Source organism: Heliconius melpomene, chromosome 12 (assembly GCF_056956725.1).
Source record: "Heliconius melpomene rosina isolate 202511_hmr_F chromosome 12, ASM5695672v1, whole genome shotgun sequence".
Lineage (NCBI taxonomy): Eukaryota > Metazoa > Arthropoda > Insecta > Lepidoptera > Nymphalidae > Heliconius > Heliconius melpomene.
The window spans coordinates 592986-606597 of NC_140400.1; the positions used below are offsets into that span (position 1 = coordinate 592986).

Genomic DNA, 13612 nt, shown 5'->3' on the forward strand with positions numbered 1-13612 from the left:
TTTAGCTACAAACGCTAGTAGTGTAATCACGCGTGCGCCCTTTAGAAAGATGTTAAGTGTTAACGTAACGGCGAACGGTAATTAATTCTGTCTCAAGAGTTCATTTGAGAGAAATCACCCCTCACCTCCCCTCCCCTCACCTCCCCACTCCACTTTGCCACTTTGTCAGATCTATTCGCAGCTCCTCAAGCTGTATATTATAAAGCAAATGGTCTTTGTTGTTATTTCTGCCATGAAGTTACGAATTTGATGAATTTGGGTTTTCGAAAGGGCGGCTATATGCTTTTTATCGCATAACACGGGAAAGCAGAGAGTACTTAGAATTGAGACCCTCCGGTGTCCACTTTCTGCCTCCAATAGTCTTTTCCCGTGTGAGGATCAAACTCTCTGTGTCATCTTTGTTTCTTTTACAGTCTAATTGTATATAGATTCTTTAAGTTTCTTTTTTTGACATTTTGGGACGAAAATTTGACATTTTCTTTGTTTGTCCTAGTAGAGCTATTAAATAATAAAACGCTGTTCGCATCACCCACCCCTTAATGTCGATACTCTTTCCACTTCCCTTACATAATACCCGCTACTTTATTTATACTCTACTCTGTTGGAGTTATCTGATACGACGGGGACGTACAAATTGGATATTGCACGGAGGTTGGATGCACCCCCGCACTGGGACAATGAAATTTGTTTGACGTATGAAAAGAAATATAAATAAACTATATTTAGTGTAGCAGAGTGTAGTACATACACGTCTGGCAGGGCGAAGAAGGGAAGCGTCTGCGTCGTCTTGTTTCTGTTCAGCGTAGCGTAGTGAATGGAGATGTATGTGTTAAAAGCTCTTTTTTTATTAAGACACTCCGTTCTTCACGCACCGCCCAATTTTGGAACACTGCGCCACGACAACCTCGCAGACGTAAACGTTTATGACCGTAAACAGTAGTCGTGGGTTCAATTTCCGTTTGAGAGAACGAAACTTTTCCATTTCCGCGCCGTTCAGTTTCACCACTCAATACGCAATGTCTCGTAAATTGAGCGCCTCCTGTATGCCTGTCCTGGAGTGATGTATTTACATTTATCCAATACGTTATTAGAGATAACATTGGATATAAAATTAATACAACTTTTTTTTTGTTTCAGGTAAGACTCTTGAAGGACGCTTTACTACTAATCATCTAGATGGTATATATTTTGAGTAAGTCCTAAATACAAACGGAAATGGCTGAAGGTATCTTATAATTAATATTAATATTCTTCTGTACTTCATGAAGACAAAGCCGAGCTTCTCACTTGTAGTTAACATAACAAATACCGTTTGTTAATTTAAAATAATGGCGGTACTCACATTGCTTTATGGTCAATTGACCAATTGAACCTCCGACCCACGGCTTGTGTAACATACCATGACTAAGTGTCATGGTAGTTGAGCCTACAATTGTACTCAGACATGACAGTGTTAGTGTTAGTATAGTGAGTGTATTTAGATGACTGTTTCGTCTTTAACAGTAAATGGAGTGACTTTTATAATAATATCCATATACTTTTTTTTGCTTCTACTTTGTCCTTAGAGATAGAGACGTCATAGATAACGGAGCCCCAAAACACTAAAGCTTTTGCATACCTCTTTCACCTCGTCCACTGTCGTCAGCCTTACATTTTTTGCATATTATACATGCCTTCCAGGCGGTTCTCGTGCTTTTTAGGTGACTTCTTTCCAGTATCATCGGTATTATGTTCTCGAAGGTCAACCGACCCCCTTGCCTCTCTTACCACTCTTGTTTCATAAATGTTTTTTGCCATTCTCTGAACTCTCATGTTTCCTTATGTTCCCTTTGCCTATGCTCATGTAATTATTTTAATGAAACATACGAGTGTCCCACAAGATACAATTGTATATAGCGGGTCGTGAGAGGACGTACCCAATGTAATTGCGCGGGTCACTTTAATACTGATGTCAATTGGAAGGTTAAGCGATGGTGACCTTTTTAGTCATACTCGATTATAGTACGAGTCTATTTTCGATTGATATATTTTTTTATATTTAGGCTTAGCATGGTAAGCAGAGGGGACATAGTGTTAAGACATTTCGTTCTCCATTTTCGGCTACATTTACCAAGGCAACGACATGAAAATAGTTTATTCTCCCGAGTGGGAATCGAACCCATAACCTTCGCGCTTTCAGTCAAACGTTGTGCTGATATCACGATGATGTCTATGGTCTCTACGATGGTCTCTATCAGTATTTTCTTGAATCTGGTTTTGAATTCAAGCTCGGATTGGTATTAACTATTGTTTACACTATATTTTTAGATAGGCAGAGGGAACCCAGTGATAAGACACTCCTTTGCCCATTTTCCGCCGAATTCTGGAGGCAATGCGTGTTGAGTGGCGGAACTCAACGCCGCCCTTTTGCCTCGACACCAGAGCGAAGAAATGGAAATATAATATAAATGTACTCTACATTTCAAATTGTGGGCACAATAAAGCAATAAGCAACAGGGTCTGGTCGGCACCATTTGACCCCTCTCATTAACGAGCTGGGCCCGTTCGTCGGCCGCAGGAACATTCACAATTAAATACTTGATCTTTCTATTATAGAGACTGTCGTGCCGCAGTAGTACCTACAGGGTCTTACCCCTATCGGATGAATGAATTTGTTTTCATATCCTCGCTCTGATAATGACATTTGTGTCATTTTTGCGGCTTTGTGTTTCGACACTAAGCGCGCAATGTCTCCAAAATTGGGTTGAATATGGGGAAGGGAAGCAGAGGACTTGCTTGCTATATGAAGGGTAAAGCGCGAAGCTAGCTAGCTATACATACATTTATTTTATTTAAGTGAAGTCCATTTACTCTTAAATCCTTTTTAGGGTTCTTTACCTCAAACGGAAACCTTATAGGATTACTTTGTATTAATTAATCATCATCTTCCTGAAATTAAAAGCAAATATTGAAGCCTACGGTTCTTTGGAACACAAAAAATCAAACTTCTAAGTAAACGTAATCAAAAGATACGAGCATTTATGCAAGTTTCATAATTTGTAGTTCCCGTTGGCATACTATTATATAATACGGAACCCTCGATAGGCAAGTTTGACTCGCACTTGGCCGATCTTTCCTTATCACTTCAGCTTCAGAAACATGATATATTTAAGTTTTTTTGCAAGATGAGCAAATCTGTTTCTCTTTCCTTAGTGAGATAATGAACTTTCATTAAGTGTTAGATATTTACAAAGCCGTTTCACAATGGCTGCTGTTCAAAGAGACAATAAAGCGTACTCTTTAATCTTTTAGCATTTCTTTCGTTCCCAACATTAATTGAAGCACTGGATTTGAGTTCGACGTAAATTAATAATCATTTAATTACTTTAATAAAGGCTTTATTTATAGCCATTTTTGTTTAAAGTTTTGTTCGATACTCTACAAAACTGTTTCGGTCGATCTCACAATATAAAAGAAGAAGCGTTCATATAAAAAATAAACAATTCAGTTTAGTGGTGGACCCAAAACGTCTTCTGCTAAGAAGAATACCCATTTCTATGGAAGTTAAAAGAGACCGTTTCATACATTTTCATAGAAAAATACCATCCGTCCCATTTAATGTTTGCTTCGCCCGCCCAAGATATGGATTACTTAGTATAATTACAAATACTGCAACGGTGCCCGCCCTAGGTCTTGTGTCGTACGCCGCCTTAAGATTTGCCGACTAGTTTTTTGAGCTTTATTGTTAGAGGTTTTGTGGTCTATTATGTATTTTTTTTTTTTTTACTTCTTGTACACTAGACGAATGTGTGTATTGTGAATACTAGACTTTAAATTTATGTAGCTATGTTAATATAACATATTTATATAAATGTTATCTTTTCTTTTTTTAACTTTACGCTTTCTTTCCTAGCGTGGTAGTCAGAGAAAACGTAATGTCAAACGCTAAGCTCTCTCGCTTCCTCCACTGTCATCAACTTTCTTTAAGTACTCCGGAGCGTCCTCGTGCAATTTAAGTGACCTTCTCAGTTTCCTCCAGTCTCATCGATAGTGTGTTCTCGAAGGTCAACCGAGGTTTCCCCTGCTTCTCTCACCACTCTCTCTTGCTTCATAATTTTTTTTTATCATTCTTACGTCACTCATTCTCTTTTAAAATGCATCTCTTTCAGTAAATAACAGGTAAAGTATTACCTGTTATTTATTGATCGATCCGAAATCGATCAATAAATCGAAGAAATCGAGTTATGGTTAGTTAGCGCTACAATATAGTGAATTGAAATCTTATTGAAAGGAATGTTAATTAAATAATTAAGAGAGCCTTGTGGATTTGCCTACATAAGTTACTGGGAAATGTCTCATTACTCGTTTAGACAATCATATTTTTAATTTATCAAATACTACTACGTTGTGTTAGCTATTATTCCATTTAGATCGAACCCCCCTATACTTGTGTTCATTGTTACCTCGAGCTTCTCTTAGTAATTTCAACCTACCACACGGGCGAAGCCGCATACAAAAACGAGTTTGAAATATTTGTTTACATTCTGTTTACCTCCTTTTTCTTTCTGATAAATATATCACCTCTCAATAATTTTGCAAAAGTGGCAAATTTCAGCAAACAATCGAAAATGTCATCTCCATTTAATTTCACTCGCCGGTAATTCTATTCATCGGCGTCCCGATCGGGTGACACCTAAAAGCATTCCAATTGAAACAATTTGTCGTTATGCTGTCAGAGTCCCCGCTGACCTTTTCACGCTGTTTCGTTCAGCTTACATTATGTTTGTTTTCTTATATATATATATATATTAGTTTCTCTCTCTATCCTGCACAGCAAGGTAGGCAGAGTAGTAAGTCTAGTTTTAAGACACTCCGTTCTCCATATGGGCTTGATTTTTTTAAGACATTGCGTGTGGAGTGGCAGAACTCACAGCCATGCTTTGACTTGTTGCCAGAGCGTGGAAATCAATATAATTAATATCTTCGAGTTCGAATCGAACCCTTAATCATTGTTTCGAGAATTTCGAGTCTTTCCCAATCCGGTTGAACGAAACGCGTTCTTAGGTTTTTAGGCTGTAAATATATGAGTGTCTCGACACTAGTTTTTCTCCAACTATCTTTTAAAAGCGTTTTGTGTATATATATATTTTTACTTAATACACGCTCAGAAAGCCTTAATCAACATTATCGGAGTACAGGTGACAGGTGTGGCTCACCTTTTTTTGGTGCCGTAATTAAAATTAGAATTGTTATGGTTGATGGTCGCAATATGGCCGCTTATTAAGTTTTATAACCAAATCTTTTGTGTAAACATTTGCATAAAATTAATATTTTAAAAATTGCATTCCTTTGAATCTGTAACGTGGCGTAGCACAATAATAATAATGTCGGTTGTAGGTTCGATTCCCACTCGGGGAAGGAATTAATTTCTTTTTCACACTCTGTTAAAAAGGCAAAGCGCGACGTTGAGTCCCATCTCAGCTCGGAAAATTTTCCGGCTTCGGGAACATAGTGTCTTGTTAGTATTCAGTAGGAGGTTCTTTCTGCCTACCCTAATACAGGCTACAGCATAAACGTAATAAATATAAAACGTTTTTTTACATATATTATATATAAAGCTTTAATTTAATTAAATTAAAAGTAAAACCGCAAACTTAAAACAAATTTCGACTCGTTATCTCTGCGCCGCCAAGTTTTTTCATACCTAATAAGACGTCGGAGATGATTAATTAGTGACTTCGCAGGATTAAAGTTTGCCATCAAAAGGAAGTCATAGTTGACGCAACTTTATACTCAACTGTGTTCAACATTTTGATAAACTTGGCTTTAATTAATATTTTATATGGTGAAAGCCAGCGTCTGGCGAGGCCAGTCTGGGTTCGATCCCCACTCGAAGAGATGAAATATTTACTTAAATTTATATTTCCATTTCTTCGCTCTGATGTTGAGCCAAAGCGCGGGGTTGAGTTGCGCCACTCAACACGCACGTCTTTAGAATTTGGCGGAAAGTGGGGAACGGAGTGTCCTAGCAATAGGTTCCCTCTTTCTATCCTGTTGTGTGCGGGATATAGCGTGAAGCTGATTTGATTTGATTTATATGGTCACAATAGGATGGCTTTAATAAATTACGTCAATCTTACGAAATTGGAAAATCTTTAACTCGCGTTCGATTCAACCACCAAAAAATGCATACAATGTAAAGCCGTTCGAAAATTAATAACTCAAAAATCTTTAAAGGGTAGACACTTTGGCTTTGGGAGTGTTCTGAGGAACTGTTTAACCTACCTGCCGCTTAATTTTCAAACCACACGGTACTTAACTAGCTTAGATATCATCCTCACCAGATCTGGTGGGGATGATACTAGTGGCACTCTACTCTACCTACCTGCGGGAGTGCCTCCGGGTCGATACGAAATGAGTACTATATTTCAAAAGGGTAGAAAATAAAAAACGGTGTTCCGAACGATTTGGGAAATATAATGTAAACTTAAAAAATATATTTTTTTACACAAATTATTTACGACAATTTATTGAAAATGATTGAAGGAACATTGTCTTGAGAAAAAATGTCATGAGACCATAGAGTTAAATGTTAAACAAGAAAATTACTTCTCGATCGAATATAAAACCCAACCAAACTAAACAAAACTCACAAAGCTGGCAAATAGTTATTCTCATATTTTTTTCACATTTCACATGTCAATAACAAAAACCGTTACTTCGCTTTCCACATGCAGTAAAGGCTGTCAGATGCAACGTTACGGACTTGTGGGTGGGCACCCTACCTGTAGGGAGTTAGTTACATACTATTGACTCAGTTATTGGTCATTGAATACTCAAATTCTTTGCAAAGAAGGGAGTTTTTTGTTAATTTTTTGTATGTATGTTTCGTTGACGTACATAATATATGTCTATATTAAATTTAGAGCCAACGGAAACTTATATTGCAAATTCATTATATTCTTAAATTATAGCTTCATGGTTTTTACAATTACTGGTAAGCTGAATTAGTATATTTCATCTATAAATTATAAAAATCCAATTAAAGATCATTTACAACTAGAAAAAATCATAAAAAATAAGAAAAATAAAGATTCTCTCTATCTTTACAGGTGTGAGCGCGAGTAAAATCGCCAAACGGACAGACCTGGCCCCTAACAAGGGGGGCCCGTTTGCGGCCGCCCTCCGCACGCTCGCGAAGAACGCAGGCCCCGAGAAGGACGGTGAGTGGCACGCTTACGAACCCCTCCTTCCACTACACGAGCTTAACTGGTTATAACCAGTTACACCAAGTCAGAGCTGGATTTACATGGTTTAGTTACTAAATATTCAATTTCGATTTTCTATGGTTATATGGTTTATAGTCAGTTTTGCTCGTGTAATTATTTTTGTTTCATTTTTAGTTCAGTTTTTAAAATTTAATAACGATTATTCCAACAGTGAGCACTTGTTGGGTTGAAAAGTCCATAAACGTTTATTTTATTAACAATCTACGTTTTATCCGTTACCTGTTAATATAATATTACATTCACGTTAACGATTATAGTTGTATATCAAAATCCATTGTCAATGTATCTACTGTTTGTATAGTTTACTATTTAAGTTAAAGTTTGAAACTGTCATCTGTGTAAGTTAAGCTAATCATTTCTTTCAGGGACTTTAAACTAAGGTTTTCTTGTCTACATAATTATTAAATAGAATTTTATACCAATGATATTAATATTATATTTTTAAATGTTTATAGTATTGTGTTGAGTTACCAAATTTGTAATTTTAAAATAATAATGTAAATGTCTATACATTATAGACATGAGTGTATATCGCTCTTCCTTTATCATTTATGATCTTGAAACAGTTTTTTTTGTGGATTTCTATTTAAAATTCATAAAATGAAATATACAATATTTGAAAACTCAACGCAACATACCAAAACCCATACGTGCTGATATCGCGAGTGTGCAGGAGCAGCGCCCGCGGAACGTGAGGCCAAGGACAAGCCGGCGCCTGCTAAGCGCGCCTCGCCCCATCATTTGCCGGCTAGCGGATTCCAGCCGTATAGACCTGATGAACGGTAAGTTGGATCATAATGAAAAATTATTGAGGGTAGGTAAAGATTAGCTAATGTTAAAACTCCGTTCTTCACTTTTGAATTTTGGGTATCAGTTTGTCCAACAACACACACTACTAAAGCCAGAGTTTATTCTCCCTCTGATTGGAAACTGAAACTATGACCACAAATTTTACGTAACCAGATCAGTCAAACTGAAAGTTCAGCCGGATAACCGAGCCTTAAAACATAATGAGATAAGACATGGATTTAACTACCATATTAATGCGCTTAAACTCACTTGGATTTCGATGTTAGATTAATTGGCTAATTTGGACAAACATAGTCCATATGATATATTGATATGGCTAAATAATATGGTTAAACACAACATTTATCCATAGGTTGTCCCACCCAGCGGCTGCATCATTCCCACTGCTGGAACCCACCTACTCGCCCTATGCGCATCCTTCGCTTTACTCTAGCGCTGCTTTGCAATACAGGTAACTATTCAAGTCATATATTTAGTTATCAATTCACGTTAGTGATCTTAATAATTATTATTCGATGAAGATATGAAACTCTAATCTTCTTTCTCTCTTTTCTTAATCTCTTTGAGCAAGTTAAAGAAAGCTAATAACATCTTATTTTAACGGATTCCTTTTGAAAAATTTCAAAAATATATTTTTGGACCTAAAGGTCCAGCTTACCTCCGAGTTAGTGTTTTGATAAAAATTTTTTAGATATTTTCTGATAATTATGAAGCGCAGTATAGAGTTCTTCAACTTATCATGCAATGTTGCAAAAATTAGCAGTGCTAACATAAAAATTTACAAGCTAAATTAAAATTCCACCAGGCTAGCAGCAGAGGAACAAATGTATTTGGAGCGAGTGTTCCGCGGGGGCGTTGGCATGGGAGTGGGCGTGGGGTGGCTGCCGCCGTACGCGCTGTACCCTCCCCTCGCGCCCCCGCTGCCTCTCGTGCCTCACCACGCGGCTCACGCCTCTCATGGCCCACATACGCCTCATGCGCCTCATGCGCCTCATGCTCCACACGCGAATCATGCGCACGCGCTGCACGATGAGCGCGAGAAGGAGATAGCGCTGCAGCGGGAGAGGGAGAGAGAAAGGGAGCGGGAAAGAGAAAGGTTAGTATGTGACTTTATAATTTAACAACTGCCTTTTTTAATAGAATCACATTGAACACTAAAATTGATTTGATTTGGCAACTTATGACATATTAACCGTTTATTTAAGTACATTTATTAATAGTCTAGTAGAGACTAGTAATATTGACAAGTAGTCAATATTTGTGGATACACTACATTTCTTATTATTAAGTGGACTTTGATGAACAAAACTAATCATACAATCTAAATTTCAGAGAACGAGAACAAAGAGAAAAAGAACAAAGGGAGAGATCGGCTCGCGAGAAGGAAACGCGAGCGCGTGAGGCTCTTGCTGCCGCTGCCCTCCACACACCTCATACCCCCCACGCGCCACACGCACCTCACACACCTCACACGCCTCACACGCTACCACCCTACGCCATGCCAAGAGCTCTGCCACCGTTGCTGTATCGCCCCTACCGCCCCTTCGCTTACGATGAAGCGGAAGACGAAAGAAGTGAGCCCCCACAGCAGCCCCATCCTGGCCCCCACCCGCATCCCGTTCCCACTGATCCCCCCGCGCCTCGTACTCCGCAACCCGCGCCCGTCTGATATATCCACTGTCCCTACTATTCCCACTGTCCCCATAAGCACTGCTGTTCCCATAGGGATTATAGATCCTACTGTCCCTTTATGCTACACTATAAATCAATCAGTCTGATAATGCTATGTGCGCTGAAATTTTATATCTTATTTAAAGTGATACAAATTGCCCTAAGATTATAATGTCAGGCAATAGATCCTACTGTCTCCTTTAAAATGACTAATAGTGTCATAAACGCTTAAATTTTCTATTTTGTCTGAAGTGATATAAGTGGCCCCATAGACTCCACTGACTTCATATCCCCTTTTGTAAAGCAAATAGTATTATGTCTATTGAATACATACCTATATTCTATCTTATTTGATACAAGTTTCCCTAAGGCCCTACTATCCCCTTGTTCCCTTTTGTAAATCTATCAGTTAAAATAGGATGAACCTTTCTATTCTAAGTGTATATCATCAGTCAGCGACACAAAACCCTATTCTCCTCTCAACTCCCATATCTCCCTGATCCAACCCTGACCTCTATTGTCTCGTTAGCCCCAATCTTCCCTATGCGTTTCCACAATTGGTCTAAAAATTGTAATTTAAATTTTAAAAAGAATGTCAAAAGTGTAAAGTCGCGTCAAATATAAGAAAAAAAATGTTACTTTATGTATTTATAGGTATTGTTTATATGACGTCATGGTTATTGTAGAAAATGTGAAAAAAGTGTATTTTTTTATTTTGAAGCGACTTTGCTCTTGTATGTGTAGAAATAAAAAATGTATGACATAGTGTTACTTTATAAAAGTCCATCAACTGTTTATAATCTGTGCTTTTTATATAATATTTATATGGAAACAAATTAAAAGGCATAGGTCGTACATTATTTTTAATAATATTTTTTCGCTATTTATAGCATATAATCATAAAAATGCTTATTAAATAAGTGTGCATTTTTTTAAATATGTAAATAGTACATATTGTTTTTTTTTGTTATTATTAATTCGAAACTCCGACTCTCATATTTAATTTATAAGTGTTCAGCCTTTGCCTTTTTAATTTTAGTCGAATTTAATAATATATATATGATAAAAATAAGTCAACGAACAAAAAATAACTATAAATAATTTATTATATTATTATAATAATAATAAAATAATATTATAAACATTTGGTGTGACTTCACCCATACATCGATATCGATATCTTCTAAAATAACAGAAAGAGTTGAGTGCAATAGTTAACTTGAGTTCCTACAGTAATATAAACGTGAACGCCAATCGTATAGTTAAATAGTTGTAACGCGCTCGCTAGCGTCTAGCCTATAGCGTGTTGGGGGCATAGATGGTCGATGTGGAGCTTAAGGGATATCTCGAGATATAAAATATAAAAATGTTCGAGTTCTAAGAATGCTCGAAGTTTCGCCCTAATAGAGCTTTTCATAGGGTTCTAAATGTAGAGTTCTAAAATGGGTTATAATGAACCCTGAATATGGTTCTAAATTGATTATATCTATAACTCGAGTGTCAAAAGCCTTCACATCGTCCACGGGGGAACGATTTTCTATATTTTTTTATTTTCTCACTTCTTAAGTAGGCTTTGAATTCGCGCTTTCGTTGTAAATTAAAATGCAAATGGCGCACGCAACGGACGAACTAACAACGGAATACTGCCATTCGGAATTTTGTAAACGGGAAACCTCTTTGTACGTTTAAAGAAAAAAACAATTAAATTTAGATAGTTTTTAATTTTAGCTTTTAATAGGTGTTCAATATTTTTCACGATTCACGTCGCGTCACGTGGCGTCGCAAGGCATTTAGTGTGTACATACATATAGCTAGACATATGGACAATACCTAACAAGTGAAAGAAATATGATTTTATTGAAAAAATACATTCAGTGAAATTAACATGCATGCTCGGCCGATGGCGGCCGGTAGTTGTTTTTTTTGTTTTACCCGTCTTTTTCACTCTATTTTCCCTCTCCCTAGCTCCTCTTTCCCGTCTTTCCTGTCGTTACCCTCGCAGCTTGAAGCTTGTAGATTTTGTGTGCAGTTTCAGAGATTTATATTATTATGAAATATGATAAAGAATTAACTTTTAAGATTGGTACATGATATTTGTTTCATGCTATAGCATCAATAGCAAGCAAGACAGAGAACCTAGTATTAAGACAAGACCAAGACCGTTCCTCACTCATCCACCAATTTCCTAGACATTGTGCGTGAGTGACGGATCTCAACGACGCGCTTTGTTTTATTATCAGAGCGAGGAAATAAAGTTAAGTATAAATCGAATCCACAACTGTCGCAGCAGTATAATCATACGTTTGTCCCTGGGCCACGACGGCCACGGATAACATAAACATTTATAGAAGTATTTTATGAATTTTCTGAGCACAGATAATATAATATTGAAATACTTACAAGTAAAGACTATATTTTTTTATTATATACCTACATATTAGGCTGAAACATATATATATATAGGGTTGTGATATTAACGTTTCAAAGATATCTAAACTATGGATGAAGGATTTTGATAATTTATTGGGAGTTGCTTGTATAATCTTTATTGCACACCCAAAAAAAAACAAAAACATAGAAACAAAAAAAAGTATGCAAAGGCGGTTTTATCGCTTCAATCAATCTCTAATAGGCAACTTTTGGTATGAATATTTTTAGCTTCACGCTGAACCTAGGCAGAGAAAACCTATACCTTATTCATTGAGCCGTGAGATAAAAGGTAAACAAATCACAAAAGGTTACTTTATAGGTCACGATTAATGGAATATTTTATAAAAATAACCATGGAAGTAATACGCTGATAGCATTGTAAATAATACCATATTATAATCATGTCTGTAGAACTTATACATCCCTTTAAGACTTCACTTCACTATCATAAATGACTTGAACTGTTTCCTTAACTTTTAATAATTGTTTATTAAATAGTTGACATGTCAAAACGCCCAAACGGAAAAACAAAGATACAAATATAAATATACATTATTTAAATTTATAACTAAATAGTTTTTTTTTAATATGACACTACTTGCAACCTTTTTCATTATTTAATTTTTATCATGGAGTGAGGCTTTTGGAAAAGAAAATATAAGAACAGTACAACGTGTTCCTAAAAATATATCTAAATAGTCAACCTTTCTCTACAAAAATTAAATAAAAATAAAAAAGCGAAATAAAAATTTGAGAAACTTTATTTAAATCAAATTATTTAAACAAAGATTCACTTATCCCCAAATGAATAGTCTATAATGTTAAGAGGTTAGCCACGCACTGTCCGAATTTGGGACATTGAGTGTTAAGTGGCGGAAATCAACGCCGCGGTTTGTCTTGCCAGAGAGAATGGAGATCCATTCTCTCTGAGACCATCGCGGTCTAGGTTTTCTCGATCTTATCCGTAAAATGTGAAGATGAATAAGAAATAAAAATAATAGATTTCGAATATCTTGCTTAGCTTATCGTGTTTTGTGCCACGGATAATTTAAAAAAAAAACAGTGAATTACTTACCGTATACATACTTCTATAATAATAATAATCTAAATAGTCCTGACCACAATCTTCTAAAAATAAGACATTTCACATAATCTGTAATTGAAAGAATCTGTCATCATCCGTCCAACACCAAGTGTTACACAAAATAAACAATAATAAATCTAAACTCGAAACGTCCAAAATGCTCTTTAATGGCTAAACCAATCCCCGACCTCGACCTGCGGCACCTTTCAAAGCGGGATGAGCTCGAGAAAGAAGAAATACCTGAGCAAGATAATTATAAAGAAAATTATAATACTGTTAATCTAGTAGTAGGAACTACTTGCGGCTGGGTCGCAGGCATAGGATTCGCGAAAGTTGGTAAAACTGCTGC

At 36.5% G+C, this 13612-nt stretch overlaps 1 protein-coding gene across 11 annotated transcripts in view; it reads left to right on the forward strand.

The window, feature by feature from the left end:
• px (MAP7 domain-containing protein plexus) overlaps nt 1-13612 on the forward strand; it is a 137881-nt gene that overhangs the window by 115347 nt on the left and 8922 nt on the right. For 10 of the 11 annotated variants that reach the window (XM_085194467.1, XM_085194468.1, XM_085194476.1 and 7 more), the window contains 5 exons: nt 7092-7202; nt 7942-8050; nt 8431-8529; nt 8884-9174; nt 9411-9652. In XM_085194467.1, coding sequence (XP_085050593.1) covers nt 7092-7202; nt 7942-8050; nt 8431-8529; nt 8884-9174; nt 9411-9652 — 852 coding nt within the window. Of the gene's footprint in view, nt 1-7091; nt 7203-7941; nt 8051-8430; nt 8530-8883; nt 9175-9410; nt 11634-13612 lie in introns of those variants that run through there. The other variant, XM_085194479.1, reaches the window with a different exon arrangement.